General features: G+C 45.4%; 2 protein-coding genes across 11 annotated transcripts in view; one reads left to right on the plus strand and one right to left on the minus strand.

Annotated features, from left to right (window-relative positions):
• LOC139328981 (C-myc promoter-binding protein-like) overlaps positions 1 to 8,650 on the plus strand; it is a 63,338-nt gene extending 54,688 nt beyond the window's left edge. For 6 of the 9 annotated variants that reach the window (XM_070959076.1, XM_070959085.1, XM_070959111.1 and 3 more), the window contains 9 exons: positions 376 to 551; positions 941 to 1,108; positions 2,341 to 2,521; positions 2,709 to 2,963; positions 3,352 to 3,469; positions 4,250 to 4,276; positions 5,101 to 5,263; positions 6,054 to 6,118; positions 6,410 to 8,650. In XM_070959076.1, coding sequence (XP_070815177.1) covers positions 376 to 551; positions 941 to 1,108; positions 2,341 to 2,521; positions 2,709 to 2,963; positions 3,352 to 3,469; positions 4,250 to 4,276; positions 5,101 to 5,263; positions 6,054 to 6,118; positions 6,410 to 6,546 — 1,290 coding nt within the window. In that variant the 3' untranslated portion in view covers positions 6,547 to 8,650. The remainder of the gene's footprint in view (positions 1 to 375; positions 552 to 940; positions 1,109 to 2,340; positions 2,522 to 2,708; positions 2,964 to 3,351; positions 3,470 to 4,249; positions 4,277 to 5,100; positions 5,264 to 6,053; positions 6,119 to 6,409) is intronic. The other 3 variants (XM_070959094.1, XM_070959136.1, XM_070959144.1) reach the window with 1 other exon arrangement.
• A 576-nt stretch (positions 8,651 to 9,226) lies between these two features.
• LOC139333572 (sodium/potassium/calcium exchanger 1-like) lies at positions 9,227 to 25,209 on the minus strand. Of its 2 annotated transcripts, XM_070966077.1 has the most exons (12): positions 24,884 to 25,209; positions 23,104 to 24,258; positions 20,234 to 20,428; positions 18,489 to 18,597; positions 16,496 to 16,549; positions 16,129 to 16,167; positions 15,546 to 15,617; positions 14,058 to 14,200; positions 12,507 to 12,770; positions 12,289 to 12,378; positions 11,697 to 11,863; positions 9,227 to 11,091 (listed from the first exon to the last, which is right to left on the minus strand). In XM_070966077.1, exons 2-12 carry the CDS (start codon positions 24,085 to 24,087, stop codon positions 10,842 to 10,844), a joined length of 2,367 nt encoding a protein of 788 aa, XP_070822178.1. In that variant the 5' UTR covers positions 24,088 to 24,258; positions 24,884 to 25,209; the 3' UTR covers positions 9,227 to 10,841. The 2 variants fall into 2 exon arrangements, with proteins under 2 accessions (XP_070822178.1, XP_070822186.1); XM_070966085.1 differs by lacking the exons at positions 15,546 to 15,617; positions 16,129 to 16,167; positions 16,496 to 16,549; positions 24,884 to 25,209 and having other exon boundaries at positions 23,104 to 24,192.
• Positions 25,210 to 25,504: the final 295 nt, after the last annotated feature.

Genomic DNA, 25,504 nt, shown 5'->3' on the forward strand with positions numbered 1-25,504 from the left:
TGATGAATCTGAGGGCATAGCAGCAGACTGCACGGCGGTGGTACAGTGCTGTGTTTAATTAACACGTGCAGCGTCCATAAATTTATCCTCAGCCTTTAATCAATAAGAAATATTATCAAGGCCGTGACAAATAATCCTGCTGACAGTGGAAACGTACATAAGAGCTTTCAAAAGTGCTCTGAAGGCAGTAAAAATGAAATAAACAGTCCTGATGAGCTCTGGTCTGTCAACTCACCTGCCTCTGTCTGTGTGTGTGTGTGTGTGTGTGTGTGTGTGTGTGTGTGTGTGTGTGTGTGTGTGTGTGTGTGTGTGTGTGTGTGTGTGTGTGTGTGTGTGTGTGTGTGTGTGTGTGTGTGTGTGTGTGTGTACGTCCAGCTGCTGATCTCCAGCTGCTCTCGCTGTAAGACGTGCGACTGCCTGGTGTACGACGAGGAGATCATGGCCGGCTGGACGGCGGACGACTCCAACCTGAACACCACCTGCCCCTTCTGTGGAAACCCCTTCCTGCCCTTCCTCAACGTGGAGATCAGGGACATGCGAGGACCCGGCAGGTAGACGACGACGACTTAGTGCTGATCTGCTGAAACGCTGCAAAAATCAGCTTTTTAGGGGGATTTCTTAATTGCTGTCTTCATAAAAAACCTATTTATTAAATGTATTGAGCGTTGGAACATATTTAAATGTATTTTTTGTCTCAAGTATGGAAGGATTTTATTGTGTATTGCCACCTCATGACAGGATCTGTAGCTTTAAGACTTTGCTGGATGGAGCTGTTTCTCTCTTTTCTCATTCTCATCTTTCTTTAGATTTCACTGCGAATGTTTCCCTATAAGAGTTTAACACTCAGCCCATCACCGTCTCTGTCCAGATGATAGTCACCTGACTTTGGCCTTCCTGAATGTAAATGTAAAACCTGACCCCTCCTCTCTCCCCTCCGCAGGCTTTTCCTGAAGGGCAGCCCGTCGGTGGACGAGGCGATGACCTCGTCGTACTCGGCCTCCACAGGTTTGGACACAGGGACGTCCACCTTGTCCACCCCCTGTCCGACCACAGCTGTCTCCCCTCCCTCCCCTGTGATTGCTGTCCAGGACTGCTCAGCGAGTGGAAGGTACATCACGTTATTTACATAGCTGCTCCTCGTCTCTGCCAGCAGGCTAGCAGTGTGGGGTTACATTAGCCACTGCTAGCATAACATATCCGACCAAACTGTCTGTGATTCAGTTGCATTGTGGGTAATGCAGGCGTCAGGTTTTGACAAGAGGAATGTGTGGAATAAAAAAAACAATATCTGTGGTTCTGCAGAGCCAGTTTCCTTTAAAAAAACTGTCCATCATGAGTCCAGCAGTGTTTAAGGAGAGCAGTGATGAATTGGTGGAGTCGTGTGTTTTGTATTTAGGAGGAGCTGAAACACAAATCTCTGTGACCCTGCAGAACCTGTGCTTCCTTTGTAGAATAACCACACGTCTTTTGGTCCTCCAAACGTAGTATAGCAAAAAGCTTAAATAATGTCAGACATGATGACACCTGCACACTGTGTTTTTGTCCCAGAAATGTTATCAGAGTTTATTGAAATATTCAGTCAATCATGGGAAACAAACAAAGAGGAGTGAGCCACACAACGCTGTTCCAGCCAATCAGCAGCAGGTGGCGCTCATGCTCATGCACAGGACAACAGGAGGAGACGGCGCACATAACATTTGACTGTTTATTGTTTGTCCTTGTCTGCTAAATGTCTTCTCGCACACAAAAAGCCATGTGGTACCTTGTTGGTTGATTAACTGATTGAAAACTAGTTTAATGTCAGCGAGGCGCTGACTGATGTTAGCAGTGTGAGTCTGAAAGCAGCCGACATGCTGACAATCATCTCAGTCCCAGAGCTTTAAAACCAGAAAACCAGACGCAGATGCTGCATGATTTTTATTTCCCTCCAGCTCATCTTCATTCAGCCAGTTCCACTTTGTCTGATTAAACAATGCTTTTGAAGCAGGAACTGCAGCCACATGATCCCATCTGCATTGTAAAAGAGCGACGTGAGATTATCTGCAGCACCTGGTCCTAACAAAGCTGTGTGTGTGTGTGTGTGTGTGTGTGTGTGTGTGTGTGTGTGTGTGTGTGTGTGAGGTAATGAAATGTGTGAACAACAGGCTTGAACCGTGCTTGATATCCTGATGCCCAGACGTTGTGATTTACTGTGTTTTTTTTTGTGTTTCGGCTGAATATCGTCAGTGTGATCGAAACGTTTAGATCCTGTTTTGTCCATGTGTCATTTCTGAAAACGTGAAACCAAACCAGCCCTTGATCTTTGAGTTGAGTTGTGTTACCAGCTGGCCGTCTTCACAGGACTCACTCGACCAGGGCTCAGGGTATCCACATCCCCACGGACCGCCGGCAGGGGGCGCTGTCCCCCGGAGCGCCCATGGCCCGCAGCGTCAGCGCTTTCGGTCCTCTGGAGGAAACATCCAGACTCAACCGCTGCGTGCCGACCTCAGGCAGCCTGCCGAGCCGCCTCAATGAAGCCACGGTGCGTCTCAGCTCACGTCGCTGATGTTCGAGTGTTTAAGTTGTTCGGTGCTGCTGAGCTGAAACTCTGTCAAAGCCTGAAGTTTACACGGCTCAGCAGATCTGAAGACAGGTTTCATACATTTTACAGACAGACCAGAAAACTCCAGTTTGATTTATCTCACCTGCCTCGCTTCTGTCCCACCCAGGACCCCCTGAGCATGGAGTGGCGGCTCCACAACCCGGAGCCGGTGACGGTTCCCTACCTGAGCCCGCTGGTGCTGTGGAAGGAGCTGGAGAGTCTGCTGGAGAACGAGGGCGACCCGGTGATCACAGAGGCCGACATGGTGGACCACCATCCCATCATCTACTGGAACCTGGTCTGGTACTTCAGACGGCTGGACCTGCCCAGCAACCTGCCTGGGCTCATCCTCACCTCCGAGCACTGCAACAGAGACTCCCAGGTCGGACAGCACGCACACACAGTCGTACTGTACATAATGATATTTATAATAATTGTTTTGACAGTTTTTCACCTGTTTGTTGTGCCCACATGCACCTGAAAACAGTGACGTCTCCAGTTTATAGTAAAGAAATTCCTCTTGCTTAATAAAAGTCAAATGAGCTGCTGATTCTGTCAAATAACGCTTAAAATACAATCTTATATTTACCTGGATTTATATTATTTCAAGGTAATTTCCATTTGTTTTTGTAATCATTAATTAATTTGTGATTAAATCAAAAAGAGCCCTGTTTTATGGTAAAAAAAAAGAAGTAAATTTTAAGTAGAGGATGGTAATGGAGGAGGAGGACACAGGCGACTGACTGTCCCGCTCTCTGGCTCCTCGTCAGGTTCCTCGTCACTGGATGTCAGAGGACAGTAAACACGTCCTGATCCAGATCCTGTGGGACAACCTGAAGCTGCACCAGGACCCGCTGCAGCCTCTCTACATCCTCTGGAACACATACAGTGAGTCACATCAGTCAATTCATGGTACAGGGAGGTTTTTACAGGGAAGTCTGAAGAAACTGGCATTAAACGTCAGAATCCTCAGAGCAGCAGAAGAAGAAAAACAGAAATGTGAGCGAACATTCAGCAGAAGAAGACTGAGATCAAGAAAATGTCGTCCGTCCGTCACGTTTTCCACGTGCTTTTGTTTTCCTTCATTTGAGGTCTGACGGGCGCTCTTTCAGTTACGTCATCTCATTGTTTCCTGTTTTTCTGCAGCGCTTTAATGGCACCTGAATGGAGAATTAGCGCCACCTGCTGTTTATCTTGACTGTAATTTGCATAAGAAAATGTGCATTAATTTACTTTTTTTGCTGATTTTCTAGAAATCTGTTTTGAATTGGTGTTAAATTTGGATGGAAACTTTGTGTAAGTGTTTCCATCCAGCTGTTTTTTTGTTTTGTTTTGAGTTTTTCTGCATTAAAAAACTCCAGTGGCACAAAATATGACGAAGTGCAGCAGAAACAGGCGCAGTAAATAAATCATGACTTGCATCGAGTGCGACTGAAGAGGTTAAAAATGGCAGCGCTGAAGGAACTGAAGCCTTCCTAAAGAAAAGTCATGAAACAAATATAAACCCCTCATTTCTGTCACATTTTCTGCAGTTTTCCATTGTTGGAGTTCTGAGCGGAGCTCCTTGAATGACGTGTGCGGCTTGGCGTCTGGTTATTTAGTGTCGGAGGAGGCGCGGAGGCGGCGCTGATCTGTGCTAACAGGCTCTGTCTGCTCTCTGTCTTCCAGGACTTAATTGTACTCTGTTGTTAGAGAGTGAGTCTTCTTCTCTGCTGCTGACTCCCACACGAGTCCAGCTGTGTGTGTCCCGCTCTGTCTGAGGCTGCCGCCTCCTCTGTCGTGTGTGTCTTTGCGTGATGCATTGCAGTGTCGTCAGCCTTTACTTTTCGTGGTCTCCGTGTTTGGAATGAACGTCTCTGCAGTGTGAAATCTGACGATCGCGTCCACACTGCTGACGTGGAACGTGTTCGTCTCAAATACAGCTCCGCTCTGTATTTGAATGCAGGTTTGCATCTCTGGTGAATGTGTTCGCTTGACATGGACATCCAGTCTTATTCTGCAACTTTTAAAGATGGACGCTGTTGTAGTACTTAAAGGGCTGGGTACTGCACACCAGACACATCCTGCTGGTACTCCAGAGTACCTTTAGTTTGTATTTCAGTGGTTCATTTTCCATCATCTTTCAGTCAGCAGCATTTAGAGGCACACACTCATAAATCAGGTTCCTCTAAACTTAAATGTCTTAGCTGGTAAAGACTTACTGTGTAGATCAGTGAGGAAACATCTGTAGCTTTGTTAACTTGAAATTCCTGTTTTAAAAGTCGATATTAAACTTAAAGGACCAGTGTGTGGCTCCTATTTAGAGGCTTCTAGCTGTGAGAGTTTTGCAGATTGATCTCTGTTGTTAAAGTACTGGTTGCTCAAACACAGTCAGGAAGGGATAGAATAAGTTCTGTCAAATACTGCTTCATACCAGTACAGATACCCAGCCCCAAGTACTTTTCATCCTCATTTTGTGTTGCTGTTACGTGTCTCCGCGCTCACACGGCGGCTGAACTAACGCTCGCGTGTCTCTGCAGATGTGGGTTACCCTCTGTCCCGGCCGGTCTCGGAGGAGGAGAAGCCGTTCAGCGAGGAGCTGCTGCAGAGCGTGGTGAAGAGCATCCAGAGGAACGACGTCAGCCGGCCGATGGCTCAGCTGCTGCAGCTGCTGGGACAGACGCTCGGGGTCAAACGGCAAAGGTCAGCGCTGTCATATCAGGGTTACTTATTCATTCACCTCCGACCTCACCTCCGGAAACACTGTGTTGCGTTCAGGGTCGAGTCGACGGGAAGTCAACCTCTTGAAACGCAGCTGTGTAAAGTTTCATGTTCTTTAATGTCAGTATCAGGAGTTATTTTATACTTCGACAGAGGGAAATATACCACACAAACACATCTGTCTTATAGATTACTTACTCATAGGTTACTAGTACTGCACCTTTAACAGCTGCACATTAATCCAATATACATTATTCTCTGTGATGAGCACTTTTACTTTTGGTACTTTCAGTATATGTTGACGCTAATACTAACTCATTTTAATTGTAATTGTTTCTGAAAGTGAGACTGTGAGGGAAATTCATGCTGTTGTTCTGGATGAGATGCTTAAGCATTCACAGAAAGTTCTTCCCTCATGTGCTGGTTTCGTATAACAAAGCTAATGCTAGCTGAGCTCGTGCTGCAGTGCAAACACAAAGAAAGCAACATGAAGAAACGGTCAGCGGCATCAAACCTCCTGCTCTCGTTATTTAGCTGCTTCAAATGAGGCTGAATGTTCCACAGCTTCTCCTGACTGTCCCTCATTAGTCCAGCCTTGATCCAGCCCGGAGGAGTAGCTAGCCACGCATCATGCTAAGGCTAAGTTAAACAGGCTAACCAGCAGAATAAACAGTGAAACACTGCAAAACATGAGGTGGAGAACTTCAGAAAGCATAATATGACCCCGTTAAACCTGCGAAGTGTCTGAAAGCAGCTCGACTCTCGTCCTCAGGAGTTTGTACAGGGACGTCCTCTTCCTCTCCCTGGTGGCTCTGGGAAAAGACAACATTGATATTGGTGAGTCATATTTAAAGTTTCAGTGACTGCATGTCGTATTGTCTCATATTCAAGCTTAAATTAGTTTTTGCACGAAACCCACACACATGTTTAATTCCAGGAAAAAACAACAACTTTAAGATTTAAGATCTAATTTAAATCTGCATGAATTGATTTTTACAAGACGCTGAAACGCCCCACAGAGCTGAGGGGAAGTGTTCAGTCCTTCGATATCTCTGTGCTCAGATCAGAGCAGCCGTTAGAGCAAACTGAGAAAAAGACTCCACTCACGTCCTTCTCGTCCTCTCTCAGACGCCTTCGATCGGGAGTACAAGCTGGCGTACGACCGCCTGGTGCCGAGCCTGGTGAAGCTGACCCATAACTGTGACCGTCCTCCCAGCACGGGGGTGATGGAGTGCCGCAGGACGTTCGGAGAGCCTTACCTGTAAACGCTCACCTTCTCGCTCCAGGAGCAGCTTTAAGACGAGCTCAGGAAACCTGTTGGAAGACTGAATGTGCACTACGGGAACGTTTCGGGAAACTCGGCGAGCGATCGAGAAGGTACGGCTGACAGCGTTCAGCGTCATGTAGCCCCGAACAAAAAAAAAAAACAGACTTTACAGACTTTATCTCAACGAAGCGATGATGGAAAACGTTCATAAACTTCATCCAGTGGAGCAGCGCTCACCTGGTTTCTTCAGAAACCTGTGAAAGGTCCACGAATAACCCTGTAAATACGCAGCAGTAGAGGGTTTTTTTTTTTTAAGATGCAGCATTTATATTGTATAGTCGTACAGAATATGAAGACTAATATTAGCAATATTTTAACTTGAACTCTATTTATACAAAGTAAGCTTTATTTATTGTCGTGTTTTGTCGTGTGGTCGCTGTCGTCGACCTGAACGCTCACTGCTCACCTCCAGCAAACTGAAGACGTGTCGCTGTTTGGATCATGTGTCTAGTAAAAAAAAAAAAAAAAGACGTTTAAATTAGAGCTGCAACGTTTCAGTCGTTATTCACGTGTTTCCAGGCTGAGAATCTGCTGTTTTATTGAATATCTGAGTTAGCTGGACGATAATTCATATAAAACCTGTTTCATTTGTTTCATAGGTTCGTGCTTTTTGTGCATTTTAAAGACTGCGAACATTTCATAAACAAAACATTTAACAGATTAATCAATTAAGTGGCCAATAATGAAAATAGTTGCAGCCCTAGTTTGGATGTTTGAAGCCACTTCTGAAGCTGCCTTTAATGTTAGTCCAGTATCTGAACCTAACGTCCGCTGTGCTGCCTCAACCAATCACAGCACTGCTCATTTCATCCTAACGTAAAGTTTACGAAACACTTTTAAATATTTCTCCATCGTGTGATCAACGAGTCCTTTCGGTTCGCTTTGCTGCTCGTTAATCTCAGTGTTTCTGTTTACATGAATTTCTGCTTTGACTGACGCTGGCGGGTGAATTTAAGGTTTGGAGAAAACTCACTACCGTTCTGTTTGTCCTAAAGCTGCAGAAGCTGCTCTGAAATATTAAACCAAATAAGACGCAGGCGGTGACCTTTTAGCCGCCATGTTGGAGGTTTACAGCTCCTAAGGGGAAATTCTGGGATGTATTTCTACTTAATTTACGTACTGACACCACTACAGCGAAGTCTGACAGGACGAGAAACACTCGGTTTGTAGCTGATTATCCCGAATCGATGAGGAAACATGCAGCAAAATGTTCACAAACTTGATATTTCAGGAGGAAGAGAGCTTTACCCCCGTGGTCATGAATTATTTACATATCTGAGTTTGTGCTTTTGTTTTCGTCTGTGGTACAAATTGTTCAACCAGCCGGATTTTATGTTTTACAACCACTTATTGAATGTTTGTGTTCGGCCTGTGGTAGTAATGAATGACTTAAACCTCAGAGCAGGTGAAGTGATTTCTCTAAAGTGCATTATTGAGATTTTATGTTTGTTTTTACCATCAAATGTCTGTGAAAAAGCTCTGAGTGCAGCTTTACCTCCATCGTATCAAATTAAAACCAAAAAGGGATTCTCGCCTAATGGCGCAGGAACAGACGGAGCGATTCGTGTGTTTTCTGACAGTTTCAGCACATATCAGCGTGTTTGAGAAGCAAAGCCTGGAGTTCAGACCAAACAGATTCTGGATCCAACGTGTGTTGATGATGACCGACGCGATGGTTGACGGAGGACCCCGAGCTCCTGAAGGTCTCATGAATGTCAACCTCGCATGTGATTGGTGGTCAGTAAGCTGCACTTTGCCCCCTGAAAAGTGAACCGACTGTTTTCATGTGGAAAATGTGGTCGAGCCGACCTCGAGGTCAAAAAGCTGCCGCTCATCTGTGGATCGTCGTCGTGTTTTAAAGTTGTACAAATGAATGATTTTGCAGAATCTGGGGCCGTGTACATTTGACCCCGCCCTTTGTAGAAATCATTTTATAACAGTTTATTCACATGTGCAAAGGTCCTTTTTAGATGTGGTGAAGGTTCTGCACAGCGAGCAGATCTGCAGGACTGTTGAACTGTAAATAAAATCACTCACACTCACTGTTGGCTGATTCTTCTCTTTTTAAAACTCTCGTGGAGTCGCACTTTGTTTTTAGCCAAATCAGCTTCGGGAAAGCGAGTATTTATGATCTGCAGAGCATGACTTTGACCACTAGTAGCGCTATGGAGCAATGTTTATTTTATTTATTACTGTAGCTAGTTTCACATTATTATTGTTAATGATGTGAGGCAGCATTAACTGAGACTGCGAGACAGAAAACGTGGACGTGAACGGAGTTCTGAATATTACAACAATCATCTTTGCAAATGTTTTATGGGGAAATAAATGTATTCAGCAAGTCTGTTAGACAGCAACGTGCCAAATCTGTCACGCTGCTCTTCTTCCTGTGAGCTTTAATACCAACATCCGCTACGTGTGTGTTAGCGTGCTAACGTTAGCATAGAGCGCAGCAAGCTGTCAGTTGTTGTTGTGGAGGCAAATTTCTCAGTTGCAGTCGATGCTAACTTTAGCACGCTAACATGCTACATGAACAGGATGGTGGCATTTTTGAACTTCACTGAAAATTAACTAAACAAGTAAATAAAAGGAAGTAGAAGTAGTAGAAGAACTCCAGCTCACTGTTAAAAAAATAATTTATTGCAGCATGGAATTTTAATTTGAAATATTGATAGATTTCCTATCAACAATACGTTTGCATCCACTTCAATCCAACAAGAGCATTTAACAAGACGGAAACATCTGACAGCGTGACACCGGTCTCACAGCTAAGACACGTTTACCCGACACACACACGATCACGACTTCTCTCCACCACAGTTATGTTGACAAAAATCACACAAACGTTCTTTTACACACTGAACAGGAACAAACACTAGATTAGTTACAGAACAAGGTTTTAGGAATACAGTTCAGAAAATACTGAACGTAAAAAAACTGAAGTTGCATCCAGTGAGTTTGAATTGCTGCAAAGTGAAGCTGAGCCTTCACTGCTGTCACGGACATAATGGATTAAATTAAACTAAAACAGTCACCTCAGGTCCCAGAAGCATTATGCTCACAATATTAAAGGAGAATTCCACCCTGAAACACTCACACTGTTCACTAAAGCAGCCTGTGGTGATGCTCTAATGGATTTCTAGTAGTTTTATTTTTATTGTAGAAAAGCGAGTGGACGTCACATCCAGATGTGTCCAACAGCTACAGTGAAGATTTAAAGCACAAAATCTATCCGCGAGCTAAAACAACAGTTTGTGATTTGATGTCAATATCCAAGTGTTTATTTTAGAGCTGCACACGGAGAGGAATTAACCCTAAAAAAGGTCAAAGGACCAGTTTCTACACCTACAGCGCAGAGGAGACACTTAATGAATTTAAAGGGGAAGTCCACAATATGTTTTTGTGCTCTACACATGATCACATGCATTTTTCAGGTAATTCATCAATAAAATACTTTTCTGCTCAGAATCAGCTTGTGTGTGTCGCCTCTCGCTGACTGAGATTAAACAGGCTCCAACGTATGTTGGAAAGGACTGCAGAAGTTGTAATCTCTGAGATTTTCATTTAAATAAATGTCTGTTCAGTCATTATCACTAGAGGAGGTAACAGTGGTGACTGAGTCTATGGGCCAATGATGAAAATACTGCAATATTTATATATCTGCAGTATAACGAACTGGGTTTCTGCAGCGACATACGCTGGAAAAACACTGTCTTAAGGTACTGCTGCTGCAAACAGAACATTTCCTTCTGTTGCACCTTCAAATTAAAAGTGTTTCACTGGCAAAATGCCAGTTGACTTTTATGATGAAGGCTGAAATATTGCAGGGAGCGATGGAACAAGAAGGAGCAGCGACAGCGAGCTGTTTGATGAGGAGCTGCAGGCTGCACACCTCCAACCTCTCAGCCAGGTAACAAACCTCGCTCACTGTGCTCCAGTGTGACAAAATGTCATGTTTGTCAGGGCTGGCAAATATGACAGTGTCACATCGTGAACAGGGAGTTTCAGCTCCGTTATCACAGAGCAGCTGCTGGAAAATAACTAATTACTAATTACGTTGAGGGTGGATTTTCCCTTTAACCTCACTGCTCCTTCAGTTCGGTGTTTCTATCACGTTGTCTACTGTGCGTCAGGTCAGCCTTTTGACTCGGTTCCTCTACCTAACGTGTCCTACATTCGGTGCCGATCCCGTCCGGACGTTCTAAGTCACGAGCAGCGCTGCGATTCGCCAGCTCAGATGGAAACGGGGCAGATGAGGATGCGATCCTCCAGCAGGACGCTGAGGAAGAGGAACACGAAGTACAGTATGAACATGGTGAGGCCCAACATTCGGCTCATCTTCCAGCGGCAGACGGCGATGGAGATGATGACGAAGAGGAGCATGAGGAAGAGCAGCACGATGGCGCAGAAGAGGCCGTTGGAGCTGACGGTTACCGGGTCGCCGTTGTGTAACAGAGTGTAAATGAGCCATGGCACCGGCAGGCTAGAAGCAGAGAGGACAGACGAGCTCCTGTCAGGTTCACGGTTCACACTGTGAGGATACACAGTACATCTACTACATCTACTCAAGTACTGAGCGCAAGTACAAATCCTCTATTTTATGCTATATTTATATTTCAGGAGAAAATGTACTTTTTACTCCAGCTACAGTCACTGTTTACGTTTCCGATTAAAAACACATTAGAAGCTTATAAAAACATTGTGAACGATTAAGCAAGTGGATTTTGAATGTTACTTGTGGTGTTCCTCAGGGTTTGATTTTAGGTCCTTTACATTTTCACCTTCTAGATGCTCCTGGCTGGTTACACAAAAGCTAAAATACATTTCTGTCCAGTTTTTGTGCAGATGACATTCAGCTGTTTCTGCTGGCTAGACCAAAGGTCTTTGCTGGCTTCTTGTTAACATTAAAAGATGGATGTTAGCAACTTTCTGCAGCTAACGAAAAGCAAGATAGACATCACTGTTTGTGAAGTTGCCAGCTGGTCTAACACTCACAGTCCTGATGCCACATTTGAGTTAGATTTGACTGTCCGGGTTAATAATCAGCACATAGCACTGTCAGCACAGAAAGGGTTTGCAGCCACTCACCCTACAGTGATGTCGAAGATGTTGCTGCCCACCGAGCTGGACACGGCCATGTCCCCCAGACCTTTCCGGGCCACGATCACGCTGGTGATCAGGTCAGGGATGGACGTCCCGGCCGCCAGGATGGTCAGACCCATGATTTCCTCTGAGATGCCGACAGTCTCACCCACCTATAAAAAAAAAGATGAGGACAGGAGTCAGTTCCACTGAGGACGAGTATCACACAGAATCAGTAGCACTCGGTCATATCATCAGTGCTCTTGAGGTTTTTGATTTGCCTGATTTGATTTACCGCCAGCTGACCTTTATCATCTTTTTAGAAAAACATAATTCATAATTGAGTGAGATCAGCCCATCGACAGTCTGGACAGAGCAGGCCAGCTGTTTCCCCCGTTACCAGTCTTTATGCTAAGCTACGCTAACTGGCTAACTGACAAAGCAAATAAGTACATTTCTGAAAGTGGTGAACTTTTCCTTTAAGTGTTACAGGCGACTGGTGTTGATTTTAAAAATGATTACTAGATGTAAGCCCAACTTTGTGGCACAGCTGGATGTTAACACCTGGAAATGTGACTTGTGCGAAGTGTCGACCAACCTGATGAGCCCACCACACCATCAGGTAGGAGAAGACTCCGATCCACAAGATGGAGCCGAGGAACGTCACGACGAAATACGTCCTGGACGCCTGCAAAATACGGAAGATTTCACATCTGGTTCCTTCTTAAAACTGCTCAGACTGAACCAGTTTGGCCCTGACTGGGACCAGCTGAACACCCGTACTGGCGCAGCGTGGCTGAGGACGCTCGGACTCACCGGGTTGCGGACGTCAGGCAGCGTGAGCCACAGCGGGAACACGATGGGCAGCAGCAGCAGGTACGTGGCCTGCTTACGTCTGGTTTCAGGCCACTCTAAAGACAACGGCTCGTTCTCCTCCTCCTCCTCCTCCTCTTCCTCCCCCTTTTCCTCCTTGTTTCCATCATCATCCTCTTCTTCACTCTCACCTGGATCGCTGCTGTCGTCATCACCGCTGTCGTCCTCGGCGCCGTCCTCTGAGCCCTCTGATCCCTCCTCTGCCACCTGCAGGAGCAAACACGAGTCCAACAGAGATATCAAGTCATAATAATATAAAAATATGATAATAAATCATTCACAGGAGACATTTTTATACATTTATGAACATTGTCCTGAGCATACTTTTACTTACAGTAGGACACATTCACTATTACCACTTTCACAGGGTGGTAATAGTACTTTTACTCACAGCCCTGACTCTAAAAAAGTTGTATAAGACATAAATGGGAAGTCATGATCTGCTAATCCTTTTTGTCATAAACACAAGCGAGCTTCACCACCTCCACCACCGTCAGATCTTCATTTATCATTATTATTATTGATTTCCCATTCATATAGATTTGAACATTTAATCAAAGATGTCTCCTTCTTTAAAACATACTTTCATTGTTTCTTCCTCTCTTCATAACGTGTTCAGAAACGCTCCAGGTGACGCTCTGAGTGATGCAGCCATACTCATTTCAACCTGTTAAAACCTCTCTGCGCTCGTGAATCCACTCGTAATGCCTTGTGAGGCAGTGAGAGCACTTAGTCGAGCCCTGATTGGAGAGTCTGATGAGGAGGAATCAGAGCGGCCTTCATCGAGGCAGCGACTCGTGCAGGAGCATAAAAATCAAGCGTTAGTGAGTCAGAGGCGGTTTGCGATGGACGTCGTTCTCTCTCATTTCATGATTTTGGCTTTTTTTACTGAATTCATACATCGATGAACATTTTCTGCCATCAAACTTCACACCACATCATGTTTTCTATAAACCAAACTGTCTTTAGGCTGAATGTTTCCTGTTTAAAGGTTTATAGTTTTCAGCAGAATTATTAACTAACAGCTAATTCACTCACCATTAACTGCCTCATGTGTTCATCAACGCTTCGTACTTCCTGTTGTGAAGGTGTTGTTAAAGAGGGGACTAATTTCAAACAGGAAGATACAGAAGTACTCACATCCTGTAATGAGGATAATGTACTTCAAGTATTAAAAGTACTCATTGCAGAAAAAATTCTACTGTGAGTACTATTCAGCATATTATTCTGATCCTTCACTTGAGTAAAAGTACTAATAGCCTGCAGTAAAACTGTACTAAAAGAATTGAAAATACTGCAGTGCAGTCAAGTGTCCCCTGTGACTGTTGTCCTCAAGTACAAATACAAACACTCAAGTACAAATACCTCAAATCTGTACTTGAGTAAATGTGCTTAGTTACACCAATGTGCTTCTAAAAGTAAAAACTTCTAAAATTTCAGCTCCACCAGATCTTTCAGTGAGTTTTACTGCGAGTTGAAATCCTCTCTGTGTACCTTGGACTCGACCGGCTGGTCGGCCGTCTTCTCGCTCGTCTTCTCGCTCGTCTCTTCTGTCTTCTGAGGCTGTGAGGTGGACGGCTCGGCTGCAGCGCTCCCTGCTGCTCCGGCCTGCTCGGCGTTCGGCCTGTGATCGATGTCTGAGGAGAGAAGAAGAAGAAGAAGAAGAAGAAGAAGAAGAAGAAGAAGAAGACTCAAACTCTGCAGGGACGCTCAGATCTGGCTTCGCAGATGATCCAGTTAATGATTGAATCTGCTCACACAGAATTATTATGCTGTGTGGGCCGGCGTCAAGTGCTGGTGGGAGTGATTGGAGTGTTTGGAGATAAACATGGGCTACTAATGGAGGAAAAGGTACACACATACACGCACACTCGTCCCATCTGCATGTTAATCCTGAGGCTGATTGATTCGGCTCGTCGAGGCCTCTCCAGGCCTCCTGCAGCCCCACTTTGCTCTGCACCTCAGCCTCTGAAGCACCTCCTTACTGCACGCCGTGACGCACAAACATGACCTGAGAGGCTCCGCCGATTGTGGAGAACGAGCTCCTTCAAGCCCCAAAACCTTCTCTGATGATCGATACGCAGCCGAGCTTTAGCGAGGGCTGCGCCTCCAGCACAGAAACCTCCACAGGGAAAATCTTACAATGGAAAAACACCAAACTGTCACAAAATATGTGATCAAACCACAACATTCAGGCCGTTTGTCTCTTCATCTGAACTCTCTGAATGTTCTAAAAATGGCCAGAAGACCTCTGAATACAGTTAGGAACATGCTTTTTAAAGTAATAAAATCAACTCATATTTAATGTGTTTGTAACACAGCTGTGTTTAGCTTAGCTTAGCACAAACACTGGAGGCGGGGGGAAACTGCTAGCCTTCCTCTGACAAACAGGGAACATTAAGCTTTTAACACCTAAAAACTCACTTTATCTTGTTTAATAAACAAAAATACATTTAAAGTGGACACTGGGAAGCTGCTCCGTGGCTGGACTTTTTATTTATAACATTATCATGCTAAATGTTAGCATGCTAATATGAGACTACACCCATGTTAACTAAACAGGCTGTAGCATTAGCTTAATTAAACACAGATTCATTAACACGTCTTCATTGTATATGGAGAACTTGAGAAATGTTGGCAGTCAGGCAGAAAACATCTGAATGCTGTTTCGGGGAGTTGAATGTTGGAGATTTCTAATGTGACCTGCTGCTGCTAAAAAGGCCGCCGTACAGACCAAATCATTTATATTCAGGTGACACGTCGATCTTTTCCTCTGCCATCACACTCACTTATTTTTTAATCTCAGCACTCATGTAGGAAATATTTAGAGCAGCTACTCAACTGAGCTCGGCTAGCGGTTTCCACCTGCTTCCAGTCTTTGTGCTAAGCTAGGCTAACACACTTCCCGGCTCTGCCTCGTGACCCTGAGGTCAGTCTCCAGATGAGACTGTGGTTTGTCCTCAAACGGTGGATTAAACTCACCTTCGGGGCGGCGGGGATGCGACTTGCTGTGAGATTTTTCCGGGACGTTCAGAGGCTTTACTCGGTTCTTTGCTGTGAATTAAGAGAATCGTCGCTCACAAACCACATGAGTCTTTTCTGACATCAGTCAACACTTCGCCCACAAGCTGATGCATGCCTTTGACCTCATACTCACACGCTGGCTGTTTTGTAAAAGTCGAACAAGCCTCCATAAAGCAAAGCCAAAAATGCACATCTGTACGACCGAATATGGAAGGAAAATGTAAGATATTGGTCATAAGCTCTGAATTTTATTGTATTGATAAATAAAAGAAAAAACATGTTTGTACTAAAGAAGAACTTCTATCAACCACATCTGAAGAGGACGTGACGATGTGATTATCGTGTCTCCAAACGGTCAGTGTGTGAAGGTCAGCGGTCCTCACAACAACACAAACAACCGGATGCAAACACACAAACAACACGCAAAGTCCAAAACACACTGACAACAAGCAAAGATAAACAAAGCATCCAAAATGAGCTCAGAATCATTTCTGATCCAGAGCGAACATCAACAGACACGACACTCAAACGCCTCACCTACCTTTCCTCTCCCCTCTGACATCACCGTTAAAGGATGTCTCTGATTGGAGGAGAAACACATCAGACCGAACATCATCAGTCTCCTCCAGTCATGTGACACTTTGACATGAAACTGGACATAAATATGAAATGAGAACTTTGTTTCTGAGAGCTGTTCGTGGTCAGACGATGAGGCTGGAAAGTCGAAGGATTTCCAGACTGTAATTTAATTATTTCTGATCAAAATGAGGCAAAGTGAAGTCAAACGAAGCTCATGTGCAGGTTTCTTATGAACCAGATTAACTCAGTTTCTGATGTGCAGCACGGTTTCAAGGAAGCACAACTACAATCACAACACGACAGGAAACAACAGCGAGGCGGCGCCTTACCTCTCCGCGCTCTCCTCGGGCCGGGGGTTTTAAGGGCCCCTCTAAGGGCTGCCTCTAGGATGGAAACCCACAGCAACATTTTAACCCCGAGTCACCTGAGACTGATTCGTTTTCTGTGTTACTGCACTTCCTGTCACTCAGACTGATGGAAACATCAGTCTGTGCTGCTCACTGATGCATTTACATCCCTGACGGACCCACTTTCCTTCGGCGGGTCCACTTTCAGCTTCAGTTCGATTCCCTGCAAAGCTTTTCAGCAGCACTGGAGAACGAACCCTGACCCAGTTTCACGACAGGTGGAGGTGTGGTTTAATATTAACAGACCAACGTCAAAACCTGATGCTCTGTTTGAAATCATTAATAATCAAGCTGTTGTAATGAACTCAGGTCCTCTGGATGAACTGAGGAGCTACAAATCCAAGCATCACGCTGGGGAAGGTAAACAGCAGCCACAACCTGGCAACCCAAAAGCTGCTCTTTTAGAGGCTTCTGTCTGATTTATAAAGTGTTTTAAATTATTAACCATTAAAATATAAAAAAATGAAAATTAGAAAATGTGACTTTTTTTTGTTGTAAACGACGAGGAACAGTTTATAGAAGTGAAGCTGAAATCACCGGTCGATTAATCGATTAGCCGATTGCTAGAAAACTGGAAACTGTTGAATAATAATCTCATTGATGATGGTTTGAGTCGTTTTTCCTGTAAAAACATTTCACGGTTCCAGCCAAGAACTGCTGCTTTTCCTTTGATTTCAGTCATTTGAATGTAGTTTTTACAAACCAATCAATCAATTAATGGAGAAAATAATCAGCAAATTGATCCAGAATAAAAAGAATGATGAACTCCAACCGTAAAATCCTGCTGTGACATGAATCTAATCAGATCAGATAGAATAGTACAGCAGTCACAGGGGACATTTTACTGCTCTGAGTACTTTGAATACTTAAAGTACATTTCCTTGATCATACTTAACATATTTAATGGAATACTTTTACTTGCACAGAGTACTTTCACTGTGCAGCATCAGCACTTAAAGGTCTGTCTACTTCCTCCGCAGTTTTTTCTGTTGCTCCTCACCTGAATCCACGTAAGTGAACAGAAAACTGCTTTAGTTATCAGGAAGTTAAATCTGCTCAGGTTCACCTTTAATATGCTGACAGTTTACACAGTAATGAGATAGAATCCAGCTGCACAGAGCTGCTCTCGGCTCCGCGGCCTCTGCTCTGCACTCGTCCCACGCAGATAAAGAGCTTGGGCTGCTAGCACGCTGGCTCTTATCCAGCTTTTATTAGCCTGCATTGAAAAGCTGATTAAGGATCAGCGGTGGCCGAGCGCCGCGAGAGCGAGGAACATCGGCCCGGTGAGTTCGAGGACGGGCTGAAGGTCGCCGTGGTTCATCACGCAGCCCCGACTTAAGGAAGGAGCTGAGTCACCGGAACGTTTAGTCGATTAGTTGATCGACAGATAATTGATCGATCGGTTGTTTCGGTGATTTTTCAAGCAGAAACATCCAAAAACTGACGACCTTCAGTTTCTCAGACGTGCAGATTTGTTGCTACGTGTGACCGTAATTAGATGAACTGATGTTAAGCAGAATAACTGATGATGATGAAGATAGTGATTAGCTGCATCAAACAGCACAGCGTTCACTGGATGTTATCGTGATGTGGTCCAGAAAGAAGACGGCATCGAGTTAAGGTGGACAGCAGAGTCTGAGCTTTTAAATTAAACATCTACTCGCTGCAGTCAGAAAACAGAGGGTCTCAAATGTCATGCTTCCAGGTTTGTTTTCTGAAATGTTAAAGTTCCTGCAGGTTTATGAAAAACCGCTAAAATCACCACGGCAGCCCTGTGGGGACAGTTTTACCTTTTATGTGTGATTGACAGCTTGATGGAAAATCTTGAAGGATGAAATATTAAAACAGGGAGCACAGACTGGTTTTTTCTAAACTGACGTCATTTGGACCTCCAGGCTGCAGATCTGGTCCTTACCTTCTCCCAGAGGGTCCAGCGTGTGGATCATCAGCTGGAAGATGGTGCTCCTCAGCGAGGTGTTGTGGAGGGAGGCCGAGCTGCCGCCGCGCTGCAGGACGGGACGCACCTACAGGCCAGCAGACACGCAGGAATCAAACATGTGCAAACCTTTGAAGGCCTGATACTTAAAAACTTTACACTCAAATGCTAAAAAATGACTTGAAAAAAAAAACCCTTTGAAACAACATTTTAAACAGTTTGCATCTGCAATTTTAATTCCCACTGAAATGGAGAACGACCAACTTAAACCCTAAAAAATTAAACTGTTTTCTTAAACCTCTTTTCCAAAAAGTGATCTGTGAGATCCTGAAAGAGTGAACGTGGGGCTGTAAAGATATTTAACACGCTGCAGTTAGCAGCAGGGGGCGGCACGGTGGTGCAGCAGGTAGTGCGCGTGCCTCACAGCAAGAAGGTCATTGGTTCGATCCCCAGGTCAAGCAGGGCCTTTGCATGTTTGCATGTTCTTCCTGTGCTTGCGTGGGTTCTCTCCGGGCACTCCGGCTTCCTCCCACAGACCAAAACATGTTATATATGTTGCCCTGCAATTGGCTGGCGACCGGTTCAGGGTGTACCCCGCCTCTAGCCCGTTGACAGCTGGGATAGGCTCCAGCCCCCCGCAACCCCGAAAAAGGATAGGATGGATGGATTTAGCAGCAGGGTTAGCAACTCTCACGCTAACACCTTCAGTCTCACGCTCACAGAGGAAACACAGCGACAGCAACAGATGAACAGACGAACGTGTTGTGGTCAAATTCTTTGGTGTAACAATGATTAAACCAAGCAAACGTTGGTTACATACTGTAACCCCTGATTATATGAGGAAACACTCTAAAATTACTCTGATTTATGACGCTTATCATGTTGTCTTTGTGTTTCTTCCCAATGAACATTTGATATTAATGTATTATTAACTTCAACATAGAAAAATCTTGTCTCTGATGTGCAGTTTTTTTTGTTTAAGCAGCCTCATCGAACGCACACATCGACCAATATCGATTGTCTCAAAACACCAGATATTGGCCCGATTAACAGGCCACAGATTAGTAGCACCTGTTAGCTTTAGCTTATGTTGCTTTTAAGTGCATTAAGACTGCTTTTACAGGGTGCTTATTGTAAGTCAGCTGGAAACGGGGTTTTCCAACAACACAGGGAGCTAATGTTAGCTTAATTATCCAGCTAGCTAGAGCTAATAAAATCTATTAGTGAAAGTTGATATTTCAAACATGAAAAAAATTGACAGTTGCTGGCAAGAAGTGAGAAGCTGGAACTACTGCATCCACCATTGTCTGAAATCAAGGATCCGTTGTTTCAAAAATAAAAAAAATCTGTGCGTGTGCTGCGTGAGAACAGAAAGCTAACTAGCATAGCGACAGTAATTAAGAGGGGTGGGGCTTCTGGTACAGTCGTCTGTAGGTCTGGTTTCATTTCTCACCAGCGCACAAAGGATCATTGTAAGTTTCAAATCTTCTAAAAGTGAATTTAACGCCTAAAAATTCTACAAATAAGTGTATAAAAGAGCAAACAGTGTTTAACGTACGATTTACTTCCAAAGTCCAAAAGTGGAACAATCTCTGGGATTCATTTCTGCCTTTAAATGCAGAATTAATTGACCACCGTCATCTCAGAGTGATTGACGGGCTAAATGAACTGATAGAAAACAGAGTTATTGATCAGATCTAACTGCAGCAGTTCGTTTTTCATACCCGGAGTCTCGTTCTGTCCTCTTGAGGATCTGCTGGCGGTTTGCTGCACTGAGGGCTGCTCGGGGGTTGTTCGGGTTCTCGCTTGGATTTATCTTCAGCTTCTGGTGCAGCAGCAGGTGGGGCAGGAGCAGGAGCAGGAGGAGGAGGAGGAGGTGGTGGTGGTGGTGGTGGGGGTGCAGCTGGAGCTTCACTCTCCTGTAAAGTCAGTCACAACTCAACCGGTTAGCAGCACCTCCGTGCTGTGAGCTGTGAAAAGATTCAGCTTCACAAATCAGGAACAAACTGCTGACGGACGTCTTTGATTTATCTGAAGTTCAGTCTAAACCAACTGTCAGGGACGTCGCTGCTGGGGGGTGGATGTGTCCCCCCAGGTGTGCAGCAGAGCACCTGGGTGGTCCAGAGAAAGGCCTTTACACTAATCCAATCTCGTTAACACGACAGTGTGTTGAGTTTCTCTCCATCAGCAAAACAGCACATCATGAGCCGTAAGCCTGAAAGTGGATCCTGCTTCACCACCTCAGCCTGACACCTTACTCCTGCCGCTCAGTTATGTTTGATCAAGTTCTCCTGCGCCAAACCTGGCGCCTGTGTCATTTTCTGGCATAGGAGGACACAAAGAGGGGTGGGAATCAGGGGTGAGGGGCAGCAGCTCATTGAGCCCCTGAGCAGGTTAATCCAGCCGTGGATTTAAGAAGATCTGGGTCTCGCTCGCTTGCTCGCCTAGCTTTAGATTTGGTCTGCTGCTGATTTGCCGCTTTGTTAGCTCTTGTCAGTTGAGGATGCTTTCGTGCACGCGGACGCCTGTTCATGTGAGTCTGAACAAGAGTCCATTACATCTGCAACGTGATGCTTATCGCTGCTTATTCAACAGGTTATCTCCTCTGAACACGTTCGAGAAGTCAGACTGAAAACGCTCCCAAAATTTCCTGGCGGAGGATTTTTCTGAATTCTGGGCGCATTAATGTGGCGGCATGCTCGGCGCTCTGACTGAAGGAGCGCACACCGACCGCAGACGCGCTTCAGGCTAATTGGAGAATGTGCTGGTGATACTTGAAATACTGAAACACGGCTCTGCATGTTAATTACAGGCTCAGACATTCGCTGCTCTCCGTCAGCTGCTTTAAAGCATGTTATTACTTTGAGTTTTCTTATTATTCTACGTGAAATGACGTCCCTGCTTCTGGTATTTCACGGCTGCGACAGAGACGTTTCCATCACTTCATCGCTGTGACGCTCCGCCTGTGACACCTGGACTCCTTTCTGTTCAGCATCATCAAAGGATTTCACACAAATACAGACTGTCACCTGCTCGCACCCACGAATCACTGTCCCTCTTTCACCATATCTGAGCAGGCAGCAACTGTGAGGAGATGAAAGGACGGAAAATAAACTGTGGATGTGTGGATGGAAGTCGGTCTGGTGATGTTGCTGCTCTGCAGAGACGTCTGCGTTTTTCATGCAAAGCAGTATAAAATCAACACCTGTTAGAGTTAATTCAACACTTCAGGACATTTGGATGTGTTTCTGGACTTCCCTATCAAAGCCCTCTGATCTTAAAAATCAGCTCACATTAGTTTCATTCATGAAAAGGATCAGTAACTTCCAACAGCAGGAGTTTTAGCTACTAGTCCTCATAAAGGAAAGAGCTTACTTGTTGGGGACTATTTTCAGTGGCGGATTAATCCGTGTTTGGTGCTGTGGTGAGTGTTTGTGGCAGCAGGACGGTGTGTGAGAATAAACTAGAGTGTGTGTGTGTGTGTGTGTTTGTGGTGATGATGGAACATGTCAGCCAGAGCAACAGTGAGGCTCACTGATGTGTTTTTGAGAGTTTTTGGACAATAATGGAGCTCAACGGCTCAGAGGAAGAAGATAATCAGGCTGTGATCCACACGACGCATGTTAGGAGATATATTCACTGTTGGTTTTGGTCTTTTTGTCGAGTTTGATGACAAAAATATAGAAAATAAAGTATATGCTTTAAGCTAGGACTGTTATAATTCAAAATGATCCTTTTCTGGATTTACATTTTCATGATTTTACTGTTCTAAATTCTACAAAACTCTGCTGTCCAATAATAAAGTGAGATGATTTGTTACTTAACTTTTGTTTTAAGTGTATAAGGACTTCTTTTTCCAGGTGTATTGCAGAATAATCATTTGATTTGCAGCAATTTGCAATATTCTGGAATATATCAATATCAGAAAAAACTATGATATTGATATAAAGTAGGGCAGCAATAATCTGCTGATCATTTTCTTGATTATGGTTTCATTACTTGATCTTTAAAATTATAGAAAATTCACACATTCAAAAGATGTTTTGTCCAAACAACAACCCAAAAATCATTCAGTTCACTGCTGTGGAACATTTAAAAACCTCAAACGAGTGAATTTTTGGTATTTCAGTTCTTAAAATGACTTCATCATCAAACTGTTGCAGACTAATTTTCTGTCAATTGACTACTTGATTAATCAACTAATCGTCTTCAACTATATGCCAAATATCATTTCAGCTCGAGGCAACACACACGGAAATGCAAATTTCCAAAAGCGGTCACTGTGAAATCGAGGCGTCAGAGTTCGATGTGATGTCGCGGCTCAGTGAAGGAGCTGAAGTGCGGCTGTAATCAGTCGTGTTTCAGTGGAGAGCTGATTGTTGAATCATCGGAGCTGATTTTACATCAGTATTCAACCGTTAATCAGTTTGACGGACACAGACATGATGGAAGCGTTGGGATGTTTTCTACACCCTCAGTGTGAACACTCACCACATTATCGTGCATGCATCGTAAAATAAAGTTACATTTAACCAGAATCCTGCCTTTAAGCTACTTTTCCTCAGACACGTGCCCGGATGTGACGGCGACTGACCTTCTCCGGCTCCTCTGCCGTCCACACCTTCACGATGCTCATGTGCTTGTTGAGCTGGGTCTTGACCACCTTCTCGATCTGACTGTTGAACTTCATGAAGCTCACGTAGCTGATGTAGCCGAGCACCAGCAGGATGCTCTCCCACCACAGGATCAGGTTGTCCAGGAAGAAGATGATGAGCATGATGAGGTCCAGGATGTAGAAGGTCACGTCCCTGAAGAGCGGCCACCAGGTGAGGTGCAGCATCTCCCGGGAGAAGACGGCGCACATGCCGATCACAAACAGGATGTTGAAGACGGCCGAGCCCACGATGGTGCCGATGCCCACGTTGCTGTGGGAGATGAAGACCCCGATCAGGGAGGTGAAGAGCTCCGGGGCCGAGCCTCCAGCTGCCATGAAGGTGGCCCCGGCCACGTCGTCGGAAATCTCCAGCTTGTTGGTGATGACCTCCAACGCGGGAACGAAGAACTCGTCGCAGACGATGGCCAGGGCGACAAACATGTAGATCATGCCTACGATGTGCAGCACCACCCAACCTTGTTGCCGCTGCTCCACTGAGAACAGGTCCTCAGGATAGTCCCCCTTCCTGTGAGGGGGCTGGAGCGGGGGGCGGGGGGTAGCTGTGGTGGTTGGTGGCGGTGGAGTTGGGGTTGGGGGAGGTTTGGGGGGTTTAGGATCTACGTAGATACACTGTTCGATATCGGTCCTGTTGACGATGATCACCGCAGGAGGTCTGGTGCTCTCAGGTGAGACGACCTCCCCCTCCGTCTCATTGGATGACATCACCTCCCGAATGTTGACCTCCACGCCGTCATCCTCACCCCTCTCTGCTCTGAGAGCGTCATCCGTCTGGGCGGAGGCTCGCGGCTGTGACAGCCTGGCCTTCAGAGACAGCGTGTAGACGAAACACAGCAGCGCACCTGAGATGAAGAGGAGGACGCGACCGCGCCTGAGTCTCCTCCTAGGAGGCGAGCGCACGTTCATTGCCCCGCGTGGTCTCGACTCCAAACAGGAAGTTATGTCAGATGCATTGCTATTCCCTGATAGTTCCGGCACCGTTATGTGGCGAGAAGACGCCGCTGACAGGGAAGAGACACACACGCACCAACAGTGCGTTTCATCTTTTACAGCGGGCAGCTTCAACCTGTGGAGGGACTGAAAACAGAACACACACAGCTGAAAATCATCATGAAGCGGTGTGTTTCGTCAGTGTCTTCCCTGCATGCATAGTTGCAGATGCAGATCAATTGAGGAGAAGTGTGTGTGTGTGTGTGTGTGAGATGGGGATGGGGATGCAGACAGCCACCTGTTACTATGGCTACATAATCACACAGGCTTTGGCTTGTCACTACACTGGAGTCCAGTGAAGACTCGTTTAACATGTGAAAACGATGAGAACAAAAACGGGCCTGCATCAAAATAAAATAATTCACTCGGAAAATTGCACCTGATCAAATTTAGCGTCGCGGTGGCGGCGCGTGTGCGCGCGGGCGGAGAGAACGTGATGAAATGCGCGCGTGCGGTAAACGATCATTGATGAAACGTTAATGAAGTCTCCCCGCCGTGCAAACAGATCTCCGCGGTAATAAAACCGTCGGATCTCTGACCAAAAAGGGCGCGCTGAGGTTTAATTGTGGAGTAACTGAGGCCAGCGCGGATTACATCACGCAAGGTCGAAGCAAAAGCGTCAAACGACACTCGTTCATATCCGAAATAATCATAAAGAGGCGGTGAAATGCAGAAAGCAGCTGTGTGCGGTGAGCGCTGGCGCGGCTCTTACCTGTACCGCCGGCTCCTCGACCCCTCTCCGCCGCGGAGCGTCCCTCCAGCTGTGCGTAACGGACGCAGAGATGCTGACTCTGGGTTTTGGGGAGCTACAAGGGCGCACCGCATGTCAGGGCTTGCACGAGGCTCAGCATAATGCTGATAAGAGGATTAGGAGCCAAACACCTCTCACCTTCCCTTCCACACATAACGCTGTATCAATACACCAACATTCAACCCGCGGGGCTGCTCGCTGCGCCCAGTTTGAGGCGAAACCGCGGAGGAGACTCCGAGCGCGGCGCCTGTTGGATGGAGAATAATTAGATGTTCAGAGGCCGACAGGAGGAGTTTGGTGCTCACTTCGGGTGTGGTCAGGTGTAGACATTCATATTAGCTCCCAGAACAAAGGAAATAAAATGGAATAAATGAGAAAAACAAGCGCTTATTTGGAGAAGACAGGGTTCACAGTATAAATGGCAAATTTCACACTTAAAGTGTCCAAAGAGCGCAAATGGTTTGTCCTCACATTCTGCGTGAGAAAATTTAGTTTAACAAAAAACACAAAGTGCAGGTGGGTTTTTCCAATTTTAAAATTTAACGTGACGATTTAGTCTTTTCGTTCAGAATTAGCGAAGAG

This window comes from Chaetodon trifascialis, chromosome 1 (genome assembly GCF_039877785.1).
Source record: "Chaetodon trifascialis isolate fChaTrf1 chromosome 1, fChaTrf1.hap1, whole genome shotgun sequence".
Classification (NCBI taxonomy): Eukaryota; Metazoa; Chordata; class Actinopteri; order Chaetodontiformes; family Chaetodontidae; genus Chaetodon; species Chaetodon trifascialis.

Bases quoted from the DNA above. Each gene is read 5' to 3' on its own strand.
- LOC139333572 (XM_070966077.1), bottom strand. From the start codon at position 24,087: ATGAACGTGCGCTCGCCTCCTAGGAGGAGACTCAGGCGCGGTCGCGTC. The intron at 16,168-16,495 runs GTAAGGCGCCGC...TCCTCCAATCAG, and splicing joins CCCGAGGAGAGCGCGGAGAG to AGACATCCTTTAACGGTGAT. The intron at 11,864-12,288 runs GTTGGTCGACAC...TTTTTTTTATAG, and splicing joins TGGTGTGGTGGGCTCATCAG to GTGGGTGAGACTGTCGGCAT.